Source organism: Benincasa hispida, chromosome 11 (assembly GCF_009727055.1).
Source record: "Benincasa hispida cultivar B227 chromosome 11, ASM972705v1, whole genome shotgun sequence".
Lineage (NCBI taxonomy): Eukaryota > Viridiplantae > Streptophyta > Magnoliopsida > Cucurbitales > Cucurbitaceae > Benincasa > Benincasa hispida.
The window spans coordinates 43,691,575-43,704,634 of record NC_052359.1 but is presented as its reverse complement, the minus strand read 5'-3'; the positions used below and the strand labels follow the sequence as shown (position 1 = coordinate 43,704,634).

At 34.7% G+C, this 13,060-nt stretch overlaps 1 protein-coding gene across 3 annotated transcripts in view; it reads right to left on the bottom strand.

Annotated features, from left to right (window-relative positions):
- The window catches only part of LOC120090441 (general negative regulator of transcription subunit 3), a 29,531-nt gene extending 17,360 nt beyond the window's left edge, over nucleotides 1–12,171 (bottom strand). For 2 of the 3 annotated variants that reach the window (XR_005485542.1, XM_039048107.1), the window contains exons 1-6: nucleotides 11,845–12,170; nucleotides 11,615–11,746; nucleotides 10,008–10,145; nucleotides 4,406–4,456; nucleotides 3,413–3,502; nucleotides 3,172–3,318 (exon numbers count right to left, since the gene is read on the bottom strand). Coding sequence is in view for 1 of the 3 variants with exons in the window: in XM_039048107.1 (XP_038904035.1) it covers nucleotides 3,172–3,318; nucleotides 3,413–3,502; nucleotides 4,406–4,456; nucleotides 10,008–10,145; nucleotides 11,615–11,746; nucleotides 11,845–11,937 (651 nt within the window). In the remaining 2 variants the exon portion in view is untranslated. Of the gene's footprint in view, nucleotides 1–3,171; nucleotides 3,319–3,412; nucleotides 3,503–4,405; nucleotides 4,457–10,007; nucleotides 10,146–11,614; nucleotides 11,747–11,844 lie in introns of all 3 variants that reach the window. The other variant, XR_005485543.1, reaches the window with a different exon arrangement.
- Between the last annotated feature and the right edge of the window lie 889 nt (nucleotides 12,172–13,060).

Sequence of the window (13,060 nt, the reverse complement as noted above, 5' to 3'; positions counted from 1 at the left end):
TAAAAGTATATAGTTTCAGTAGTGGTAGTCAAATGAACATAAGTCCAGATAAAGACATAAAAATGTGTTTGCAGATATATCAATCAACTATTTATGAATAGTCCTAAACTAGTACATGATACTGCTACATGGGGTACCATTTTTACTCTCCTCTATAACCATGATTCCTTTTTTTCTCTTTAATATCCGTGAATGTCAAGACCAACTAACACAAACCTCAATTAATCAAATGAGACATCCACCAAACTTTACAACATTTGATTATAAGAAATTTGAATTTAACATCTTATGTAAACATTCGGTTGTCCCCGCACAATGCTCTCTTCTCTCTTCTTTCCCCTATCCTCCAACCGCCGCCTTCCGACAGCATTTCAACCATTTCTTCTCTCCTCTCTGTCTCTAACCTTGGGTTTTTTTGTACTTCTTCTTTGAACATCGGTTCATCTCTGACTTTCATCTCCAGATCTTATGTTTCTATCCTGATTCAAGCCTTCAACTATTAGAAGCCTCAGACTGTTTCTTATCCCTCCCCGTCACTATCATCGAATATTTTGCATAAAAGCTTTCCGATCATATTTTTATGCCTTCAGTTTATTCTCTCTATTTGGTAGTTGGAAAATCTCTCAACCATTTTTTTTTCAAGTGCCCTTATTCACAGTAGTTGGTTCAAATTATTACCTTTGTTCAACCTTCGGTGGGAATTTTCGAACAAATTGAAGGATAATGTCGTGCAGCTTCTATGTGGTTCTTTGTTGAGCTTGAATGCATATTTTCTTGGGATTAATGTAGTCAAAACCCTTTTTTGAGTTATGGATGGAAAGAAATCTGCGTATTTTTCAGGGCTCTTCTCACTTGCATTGTCAAAGTTTTGAATTTGTCAATTTAAAGGCACCTCCATGGTGTTCTCTCCCCAAAAAGTTCAAAGCTGGACGAATCTTATTGTTTCTTTTTGTACTATTTAATATTTGCTCCTTTTGGTGTTTGTATCTTGGAGTGATAGTCTCTTTTCATTCATTCTCTTATTGAAAAGTGTTTTACCTTTTTCAAAAAAAAAGAAAGAAAGAAAGAAAGAAAATTAACATCCTACATAGGTAGCCACCATAAGATTACAATGATTCTTATGTTATTAACTTAATAAACTGTTAGAATCCTTCCTAACAAGAACAAACTCAATAACAAGGAATGGACTTAAAGAACAATCAATCAAGCATGAAAATATATTGAAATATTAAAAGAAATAGTAACAAGATCATACATAGCACATTCTAGAGGGCTGAGAAATCCTCTCCCAAATTCCCAATTAGGAAATCCCACTAAATTCTCCACACTCCCCTCCAACCCCTCTCCTTCTATTTATAAGTAAAATCTCTAACAAACTTCATATCTAATTACTCACTTGCCCCCTTTTAATGACCACACTAATATTCTATTACTAATCTTACTATTTTAATAACTAGAAGTCTTACATAAACTTAGAAAACCAAGGTTTCCAAGCCAAATTAGAAGAACTAAAAATAATAAATAAACGTGTGTGTATATGCATACACATACATATGTGTGTGTGTATATGCATACATATGTGTGTGTATATATGCATACATATGTCCTGTCTGTATATGCATACATATGCACGTCTATATATATAAAATCAAACTAAGAAATGGAATATATAACGACATAAAATTAGAAATCGAAAGCAAAAATTCGAAGATAAGAGATTCAATAAAAATAAAAAAAATTGTATTTTATGTTTCAGTAGCAAATTTAGAAACTGGATCCCAATTTAAACGATTATTCAAAATATATTTGATAATATATTTATAAACTATAAAAATAGTTGTAGTTATCAACTAAATATTAGGTTAAATCTCCATTACTACTAATTAATTTATAAACATGTTTTGCGGCTTTTGCAAGAGCCAAAAAAAAACCTTAGGAAAGAAGGGATAAGGCATACCTCAAACCAAAGGAAGATTACAAAAGAGCTGCCACTCTAAATTGATGAAGCCAAAATTACAAAAAGAAGAGAGAGAAAATTGTATCTAAAAAAAACTCTAAAATTTCTTTCCGTCCATAAAAGCCAAAATATAGGTCAAGTGGGCCATGTAAATAAACAAGTCTTACTAATGCTAAGTTTTTTGTATTTGCTAATGGGAGAGTAAGGAGAGGATCTATACTTCTAAACAGGTTAGAGAAGAGGTTTATTGCCCCCCCTTTCTTTTTGTATTTGACGCAGACATCCTTATCCAAATGAGTTTTGGAGACATAGAGGCAGATTTTCTGAAGGGTGTTAAAGTAGACCAAAACCAAGTTCGTATCATCATTCTCTGTTGCAAACAGCAGAGTGTTATTGTGAGCTGGATAATTTCTTCTATATTTGGAATTGCCTAAAAAAAACTTTGAAGTTCATATCAATAGGAAGAAAACAGATTGGTAGGGCTTAACTCGGATGACCATGAGGTGGTAAACAGCTAAGAGAGGTCTTGAAGGAATTTCCAAGCATCCTTTCAGCTTCCTCATCTTTAGGATTTTTATTAATTGAAACAACTTTCAAAAAAGAAAGATACATTAACGTACAAAAAACCAAGCCCACAAAGAGGAACATCCCTCTATAGAAGGGACTCCAGCAATGCAAAATAACTCCTATAGAATAGTTATAAAAGGTTTTCAAAATCAAAGGCCTCAAAGAAACATTTAGTGAACCAGAGATCAAACCTCACTAGGGTCCCTATCCACCCCTCTAAAAGTCCTATTATTCCAGTCACCCCCCACAAGGTCCATAAGATTTCACAAACCCTAACGAGCCAAGAAAACGACCTCTCTCCCCACGAGGCGGATTGAGGAGGAACTCCTCAATCATACCATTAGTATCCCTCTGACAAGGAACGAAAAGTCAAAGTTCATTTTAGCACCCCTCATCTTTAGGAGTTTGTAATGTTTCTTTATTTCTAATTCTTATTAATGAGAGCAACCTGTCACTCTCTTATCAAACAATGAGAACGATCCCTTGTAACTGGCTTCCATTTTTTTTTTTTTTTTTTGCTTCATTGTTTGGGTCATTTCTTTATGCATAATCATAATGAATGTTACTTTCTTATAAAAGGAGAGAAAGAGTACTAGCACCTGTACAATACAATATGAAAACAAAAAAGATATGGAACGAATAACAACCTGATTCCTTTCCACATAATCTTCTAAGAAGTCCTTGACATCATTGACTTGCTCAGGACTCAATTCATCGTTATCAAGCAGTCTCAAGATTAGTTCCAGCTTCATTATATGAGCCTTGTGCCGGGTAATAGATGTTTCAAGATGAACCTGTAAAAGCAAAATGGACAGATAATTGTAAAACTGAAGTTCTAGGAAAGAACAACACATCATTTTAGAAAATTCAGAGTATAATACTACTAACCAATCTAGGAGGCCTTGCTTTCCCCTTCTTCACAGACAAACCCTCAATCTCAGCTTCAAAATTATCAATCTGAGATTCCAACTCACTAACCTGACAAGGATAAAAACATTGAGTGCCTGTTAAGCAATTTGGACAGAATTTTTCTTTTTCCTACCAAGCATAAACAACAAAAGAAAAGGTTTATACAAGGTTCAAGAGTTTCAAAGGGGCTGGTCCATCCACAAAAACGTCAATTACTCAAATAACTAGTAGGGGACCCACCATTCCCACTCTTTCATACAAGATGTTCTCTCCCTCATAAAAAATACCATACACAATTACTTTCCAATATACCTCTTCTAGTATATGTGAATTGATTGGAAGACTTATCTGCCAATCAGTCCCACCCAAAATCAAACTGAGAAAACTTGTTGACAACTTCTCGATCACAAAAAGAAAACCAAATCAAATGAGAAAAAAAATAGGTACCAGAAAAGCCCAAGAAGCTGAAATAGGACTCCTTAGTATGAGGGTTGGGAGAAGGTCAAGTGACTTGAAACAGATATGTTGGAATGTCAAAAATGTGAAGGAAGAGAAAGTAGTCCTCAAAAGGCTCTGATTAGATGTGTCGATTGCACTTACCATCTTATGGAACAAACTATTTTCCCCCCCTTTTTTGAATACAAAACTAATATTTCATTAGCAAGGGAAGCACAGAAAAGAGAGGAGACAAGATATGCCCACCTCACGGAGGGATTACAAAAGCACTTCCCAATTGCCTAAAATTTGCACCAAATCATGATTACAATAATCTTTGAAAATGGAGCACCAAGAAGAAGCTATAATTACATACGTTTGGGTTTCTTATAAAAAATAATAATAATAATATTTTTTCCTGAAATCTGGAAGCGCGACCATTGCAACTAAGAACAACATGCTGATTCTTTAACCAAATGCATTGTTCTTCAATGCAGACAGAGTCTATGGAGATTCCGTACAAGTAGATTTTCATACCACATTGTTCAACCAATCCCGTGTCTCTGATTTAGCTTTCTCCTTTGGATCCTATGTATAAAAACCACAGAGAAGCTTCATTAGAGCCAACAATAAAAATAGTAAAGAATTTTTCACAAGTGTACGCAAAGCTACTATTTACAAGTTATTTGTACATGAACAAACAAAACAACTAGAATTTTCCTTCAGAGGCACTTAAAAGAAAATGAATTGAAATTGAAAATGACTAAAATGACAGACAGGAGGACAAATTTCCATTATTGACAGGAAAAGGAAGTAAAAACAAATATGGTTTTAGATCAATCTACAAATATATCACCCATAACATAGAAAACTGCCAATATTTCTGAAAATGATACTTAGCAAATTAATAGGAGCTGAAAAAAGAGAAACACATAAAACCAAAACCAAGAAGCAAACAGACCAAACTTAAAATTTAGCCAAAAATGTAACAATTTGAATAGTAATTAAAAGGAAATTTTTGTTATCATATAGCCTTGTTCTTGATGATTGAACCGGGTCTCTGTTATACTTTTGGAGAGATCATAGGCATATCCTAGATTTTATTAAGGATCTTTTTGTTTCCAGTTGTACTTCAGCACTTCCCATCCATTCCCCTTGAAATTTTGGCTCTTCATAAATTACTTTTCCCAGAAAAGGGAGGTGGAGGTGGGGGTGGGGTGGGCAGATGGGAGTCAGAACTGACCAAAGAAGAGCTTACTAGTCTGATCCTAAACAAAAACCAAAATAGTTCAGAGAAGGCAAATAAAATCAATTTCGGTTTTTGAGTTGTAGGTAACTTCTTTTTTTCTTTGAAGGAAACAATACGATGAGAAGAAACTAATGTTCAAAAGTACAAGAAACCCAGAAAATGATACAAAACCATAATATAAAATAAATTAAAACAACAAAACATAAGAGAATTATGAGAACAACATAAAAGTGTTATCTTATAATCCTCCTCCATTTAGGGAATCCACCATCTACTCCTCTATAGACCGAGGCATGCACCAATTCAAACCAAATAAAATGCCAAAATACTCCAGATCCTTCTACTAAAAGTTTAGGAAGGTGATTGACCCACGAGAGAAGCACTTTTCATTGTATTCAATATATTCCCACACACATCGCCTAAAGCTTTAAATGTCTCCAAACTCCATAAATGTAGGAGAATATTGAATAATATAACCAACCTACATATGTATATATGTTTCCTTATGAAGAAACTTGACTTTCATTGAGAAAACATCAAAGAATGCATGCCATACAAAAAAAAAAAAAAACCAACTTACCAGAAATATGCCCATTCACCTCTTTGCAACTCTGATAGCTACCCAAGCTTAAACTCAACACCTCAAAAAAAAAGTATGCCAGATCGCCCCAGCAAAATCACAACTTCACATGATATGACCTCCATATTGAAATTGATTCTTTTGTGCAACTCTTCTTTACAAAACTCGAATTTGTGAGTGTAGTTACCTACCACCGTCCATTCTTTGTTCAAAGCCGCTATTTTGGCAAAGTTAGTATCCAGGCATTTTGGAAGGGCCATGTCCAGATGAAAAGAATCTATGATTAACATTTTTTGGACGGTGTCACATTGAGTCTCAGATTTTTATCCGTTCATCATGGAAGCACCTCCTTGACACTACTAAAGTTTTTTCCCATGATAACATTCTTGCATTCTTGAGGAGTTAACGGGTATGTTGTCTTGTTCTATTCAAACATCTTCATATTTACACAGAATTTGTTACTCCTCTAGGCTCTTCTAAAACTCCTTCCAGCTGTTCAAGTTTTCCCATGCATGGATGACCAAGTTCACTTTTTTTCCCTAAGGAGAACACTTTAGAACTACAAATCAACCCCTCTTGTTCATTTTTTCAATCACCAAATATCTTGAGACATTGGACAACTTGTTCAAAATTATCAGGACTTTTTAACAGGCTTCTAGACTAAATATCAACTTTACCAAAAGTGAGTTATTGGGCACCAATTCAAAGTCGAAAATGGATCATTTTCTTTCTGCTTTTGGTTGCAAACAAGGGCATTGGCCTACTAAGTATCTAGGGCTTCTTATGGGAGGTCATTCGAATTCTGTGCATTTTTGGCAACCAGTTTTTGAGAGTTGCAGCAAAAGCTTCACAACTGAATATATGCATATATTTCAAAAGAAAATTATGGGAGGTTTCTAGAGGCGATGGTGGCACCCATAATGTTTAGGAAAGGATGCTTCCTAAAACTGTTAGGGGGTATTGGAATTGGAAAATTCAAGAGGAGGAATACAACTTTATTGGCTAAATGGATTTAGCGGTTTCTTCATGAGGATTCAGCTTTATGGTGTAATTATATTGCAGCTAAATACTACATATCTGATTTATTTGTTTGGCCATGACATATTTAGCACGGTTCCTAAATCTCCTTCATGATTTATCAGCTCTACTTCAGAGTCGAAAATTGTTCGAAGTCATACTACATGTTATTTGGGCAATGGCTCCTTTACTTCGTTTTGGCATGATTTATGGCTTTAATTGTGCGATTCTCTCCTTTGTTTCCCCCGGTTGTTTCATTTAACTGTAGACCTCATCTTATTTTCAGCAATGCTTGGTTGGTAAATCAAAGTGCTTGAAACTTACATTTTCGTCAAAACTTTATTGATTTGGAAACAATTGAATGGGCTAATCTTTCTTACCTCATCTCCTCTATTGAAAATAACAACAGTTCATTGAGAAAAAATGAAAGAATACACGGGCATACAAAAAAACCAAACCAACAAAAAAAGGAGCTCCCTCTACATGAAGGGACTCCAACTATGTAACAAAATGTCTATAGGATAATTACAAAAGTCCTTCTAAATCAAAACCAAACGAGAAATATGAAAACAAACGAGGGACCAAACATCTGAAAGATCCCTATAGACACCCCTAAACACTCTCCTATTCTATTTGCCCCACAAAATCCACAAAATTGCACCCACCCCCGCACACCATAAAAGATAATCTTTCCTCCCAAAAGGAAAATTGAGGAAGAACTCCTCAATCATATTACTGACGTTTCTGTGTCGAGCAATCATCACACCTCAAGGTTGATGATCCTTCCAAAACTTTTACAGCCAAATCCCTCAAGGTTGATACTGATGATTCCCCTGACCCTAACTCCTGTGGTCTTTATAAGGTGATCTAGTCAGATTCTTATCCCAAGAAGATAAAAGTTTTCCTTCAGGAGCTTAGTCTTGGGGGCTATTAATATGGTTAACTGTCTTTAAAGGAAAATACCTTTTATGTGTCTTTCCCCTTCCATTTGCTCCATGTGTACCGCCCATTATGAATCTCTAGGCCACATTTTTCTACATTGTTCTTATGCTTCTCATTATTGGGAAATCATTATTGAAGCTTTAGGTTGGAGTTTGGCTTTTCAGAATTGTCCATTACGATTTTCTTGGCTGCATTTTATATGGTCACCCTTTTCATGATGACAGGAAGACTATATGCCCTGCTCTTAATAGAGTGTGCCTTTGGCTTTTTTGGGGCGAAAGGAATGAAAGACTTTTCAATGATTCTATTACCTCGTCTATCTGATTTTGGGAGTTACTTTTTTTTAAGGCTCTACACTGGTACAAACAATACGGGCCTTTTTCATATTTGATTTCCACTTGGAGATTACAGTGTTTCAAAGCTTTGCTCTTTTTACTTCATTCACCAATAAAATTTGTTTCCCTTCTCCACATAAAAATAAAAAATAAAACACTTTTAATACCCAAATAAAACCAATTTCATAGTGGATCTTTCAAAAGAACTTAACATTGATAGGTGTTAAAAGTTGATCTTCAAACCAATGTTTCAAAAATCGGTCGAGGCACACGCCTTGAGGCAAGGCGACTTCCTCATGCCTCAAGGCATGCAATTACATCAAGAAAAAAAGAGGCTTACGCCTCTTTCAATGAAGGCTTATGCCTTTTGGTATGGCATTGAGGCGTTGGAGGCTAAAGCCTCAAGGTATTTGAACGAGAATTAAATGGGTTGGGCCCACCCACCAAGAACAATAAATATTGTTCTTTGCATGTGTCTTCAAACTTGCAAATTGGGAATGTGGAACCGGCAGACTTATCACTTAACAACAACAAAATTATTATTAATTAAGTTTTTTTTTTTCTTTTGGGAGTTTTAAAGTGTAATCCAACCACATATTAATTTAAAACCACTAAAAGACAAAGATTTGGGTTAAACATAATCGATGGAGTCAGTGGCCAAACCAAGTGGGAGAGTTTTCTTCAATTTTCTTCTACAAAAAAATATACTAAAACACAATTTAATCAACACCAAGGTTAGATTTTTTTTCCACTTCTTTTATCTTCCTAATAGAAGATTTTCTATTTTATATCTTTTTAAAAGAGTTTTTTCCCTTAATAGTTGCTGTTTTCTATTCTCTTTTCTTTTCAAGAGTTTTTAACTTTTTTTCCTTCATAGTTACTATCTAGTTGATTTGTGGAAGTTTCTTTTCCAACTTTTAAATATTTTTAATACTTACTTTTTTTTACCACAAAGTTTTTATTTTACACATTTTTTATGTATTCTTTATTTTCTTAAATACAGATTTAGATAGAATATTGCGATTTGTTTTCCTTTGTTGTGATTAATTATTGAGATTTTTTTCTTTGTCGTGATTAATTTTGAGTATGTTATGTACTTTTTAGCAATATTATAATGTTAAAATATATAAGATCTATGTTTTATGATTTAATCATGTTTTCTTAATTTAAAATGAGGCTTAAGCCTCATACCGCCTCGAGGCTTAAGCCTCAACGCTTCGCCTCTCAAAGAGAAAACGCCTCGAGACCGCCTTAAGCCTTTTAAAACATTGCTTCTAGAACATCATTTATCCACACTACAAGCTTTGGTTTTAGAGCTGCCTCAAACAATAGCGAGAATTTTTTTTTTTATATATATAAACAACAACTTTCATTGAGAAAAAAAATGAAAGAATGCAAGAACATAAGACAAGACCACACCCCTACTAAAGGAAGGGGTTCCAACCAAGAAAAATGTTACCAAGAGAATAGTTACAAAAGAGTTTCAAAACCGAAGCCCAAAGGGACACATGAAACCTCATTAAGGACCAAACCTCACAAGAGTCCCTATCCCTTCCTCGAAACACTCTATTGTTTCTTTCCTGCCATATGGCGAGAAATTATTATTTGTTAGCAATAACATCCTAGTTTTTTATCTCGGATAAAATCTATAGAAAAAACATGCTTCTCCACACAACACTTACAAGCCAACTTAGATGTCCTTGTCGTGGGTGCATAACTTACTTCCTCTGTCCTTTTCCAAATTTAGAACCACCATTGCTATGCCGATATGAACTATTCTAAGTGGTGGTTGCAAACGCAAGAGGGAGAGAGAAATAGAGAGAAGAGCATACAGTTTTCTCCTACTTTTTTTTTTTATTTCTTTAAAACCAAATCTCCAAAAGATAATTGCTACAAATTAATGGCACAAGTACCTAATCACATCTAAGCATGGAAGCAATTTTGTACAAGCATGTTTGGCAAGTTATCAATTGATTTAGGTTCAAAGAGGAGAGAGAATAGAGTTGAAGAGCATACAGTTTTAGGCTGTTGACCCAAACCTTCTTTCGAGAAGGCTTTAGTTTTTGTCTCCTTTTCACAAATCTTGAATCTTTCCATTTCACGCTCAATAAGTTTACGAGCATCCAACAAAGCCTGCTCATAAGAGGCACTGACCTTTACCAACAAAAATCAAAATAGAAAATAATTAGCCTCTGCCATCAAGATTTATGATAAAAACAAAAGTTTCATCAAATATATTGCATATCTCTCTTGGTTAACAAAAAAAAAAAAAAACAATCAAATAAATTGATGGAACATGAATATTCTAATTTTTCTAGATAAGGAACATAAAACAGATATTATAAGTAGTAACTAGAATACTTAGCAAGAAAAGGTATTAGAATACAACATATAAATTAGATATAACTTTCCACGAATCTTAGAATTAGGAAGGTTGGTTCTTTACATTTCAGAACTTGAGGCTCTCAAGGAAAGTAAGGACTAATTCAGATCATAAGCAGACTCTCTTGAAGATTGGCTCTCTTGCAGGGGTCCAAAAGCCCTCTCAAATTTGAAATTGTTAACTGCAGCAATAGTCCTTTATGCCTTTCTCTGGAAAAATGGTGGAACGAAATTAGTTGAGGGGTGGCCAGACTTTGCGTTGGAGCATTATCCTAAAGCAGCAAAGGAGCATATTATTATCTGGAACAAGAAAAGGCTTGGCAACCTTATATTTCTTCAAGAACAAACTTGGCTAATGGAATCAAAGAAATACACCTCATAGCGGAAGGGAGAGCTTTACAGAAGAGCCGAGCATGGACTTTTTGCAGAGATGTAAAGTTTCTAAGTTCAAGAGAATGAGAATTCAAGTCGCTGCCACTATGTTGTGAACAATAGAAGAACAATTCTAAATTTGAAGATTCGAATAGAGAACCAGAAAACTTTGGTTATTGGAGGACGCCATTGCGGGGTGGGAAATTGGACGGTCGACCTTTAAGATGCTAATATGTGGCGAATCCACTGAGGGTTGTGGGAAAGGCCATTATGTTTTTCCAAAATTTCCATGGAATGGACAAGAAGTATAAGATTAATTCCTCAGGTATTGCAATAAAGATACAGTGTGGCCAAGTATTGGGTCAGGATAAGATGCAATGGATGCTGGACAGCTAAGGTGAATACTCTAGGCTCTCTTTCATCAACCAACCAACCAACTCCAGCCCTACAGTCTACTGTTGTTAATGACAGCTTGCCCAAAGCCATATGGAAGACCAAGCATGAATAGCCAAGAGAAATTGAGGTTTCCATTAGAACACTTCAGCAGGATGGTTTCAACATGGGGTATAGAGTCCAAGGTAGGATCTTCACATTTGGTCCATCTCAGATAAGCTATGTTTAGAAGTTACGAGCTACAACTTTTGGATCTCTAAAAGGTAAACGGACTTAAATTCCCAATTATAAAATGCTTGCGCGAGTAATTGATCTGATATGTACTAACTACTAAGAACCGACTGTATGACCAAAAACAATAAAAAAATAATAATAATAAATAAAGAAATCGCCGTCGGAGGAGTCAATGTGCCACTGGAAGTTCACAGAAACCACAGTAACTTTGAGAATATAAAGATACAAAAGAGGAGAGAAACCTTCTTATCCTTAATCTCACTGGACTGAATCCAGGTCTTGATTTGGTCCCTGTATCTCTGAAGCTTCTTTATCTCCTTCTTCAAGTCCGCCTCAAATTTCTCCTTCTGATTGGAATTGTCGGTGTCATAAACCTAGAAACGAGACAAACAAGAAAAAGTAAGGCCCAACTCCAAATTTACAGGCAAAGCTTGCATTCTCGGAAGCGAGTGGGTGGATGGTGAAAATGAACCTTGTTCCAAATGCTGTCAAAGACGTCAACCCCTTCTTGGACCTTCTTGAGAACTCGGTCAATTTCCCCTTGGAGCTTTCGACTCGCACCCATGGCAGAACTAGAGATGTAGATTTCGGGACTGAATTGCACAAAAACAAGAAGCTAGAGCAATGGAATGGAAGGACGGACAAACAATCGGATTGGTTCAATCCCTGCCAGGTCTCTCTAGTTTCGTATGTATGTACGGGCATCGGTTGCAAGGAAGATGATCGATTGGGAAGACACGAAAGACAGTCTGTGCAAATAAAGGCGCGATGGCCTAGTCACTCCACACCATACTAATCTTTCTTTTTAAAAAATATTTCTGAATCTAATTAAGTTGAACTGCACGTTTGGTCTATGGTGGGGCGAAAGTTAGAATTTATTCATGTTTATAATTATAATATAATTTTTATAGTTTAGTAAAATTTCAAAAATAAACCCGTTATTTATGAGAATTTTACCAAACCTTGAGAATTATTTAGGAAGTATTATCAAATTTTAAGAATTAAAATTCTAAATTTTAAACGTAAGAACTAAATTCTAACTTTTTTCTAAATTATAGGTATTCGATTTTAATTTAGCGATTTAATTTAACAAAATATATATTTTTTAATTAAAAGATCAAAATAAAAAGTTTTAAAAATTTTTAATTTAAAATTTCACATTCAAATCGATATATGATGAAAATATAAATGTGTTATTTTTCATAATTTATACTATTTATATAATATCACATAATCCAAAAATTGTCTTAAAAACCATGTGTCAAACATATATTCGTTGAATAAGAGAATTTGAATAATATCTCTATCTCTACTATATTAAAAGGGGTCATGTAGGGAGAATTTTTGCATGCCATTTTTACTCTTACATTTTTCATAAACTCACCCTTCATCAAGTGGTTGTGACTTTTCAAGAGTAGATGTTCGTTTGAAAGTCCATGGTGGTGTTTTTTTCGAATTTTTAGTTTACAAAATAAATTTATATATTTAAAAAATAAAGTCTTGAGTCACATAAGTGCAATTGATGTTAATTGGACGCGACTCTTTGAGATAAATGAAATAGATGCCAATTGGATTCATTTGTTCATGGCGGATGTGGTTACACACATCACATTTGTGCATTGATTCTTCCAATGCATATGTGAGATGCACGTATAAGAGAAAAATAAATAAATACTTACATTTACATT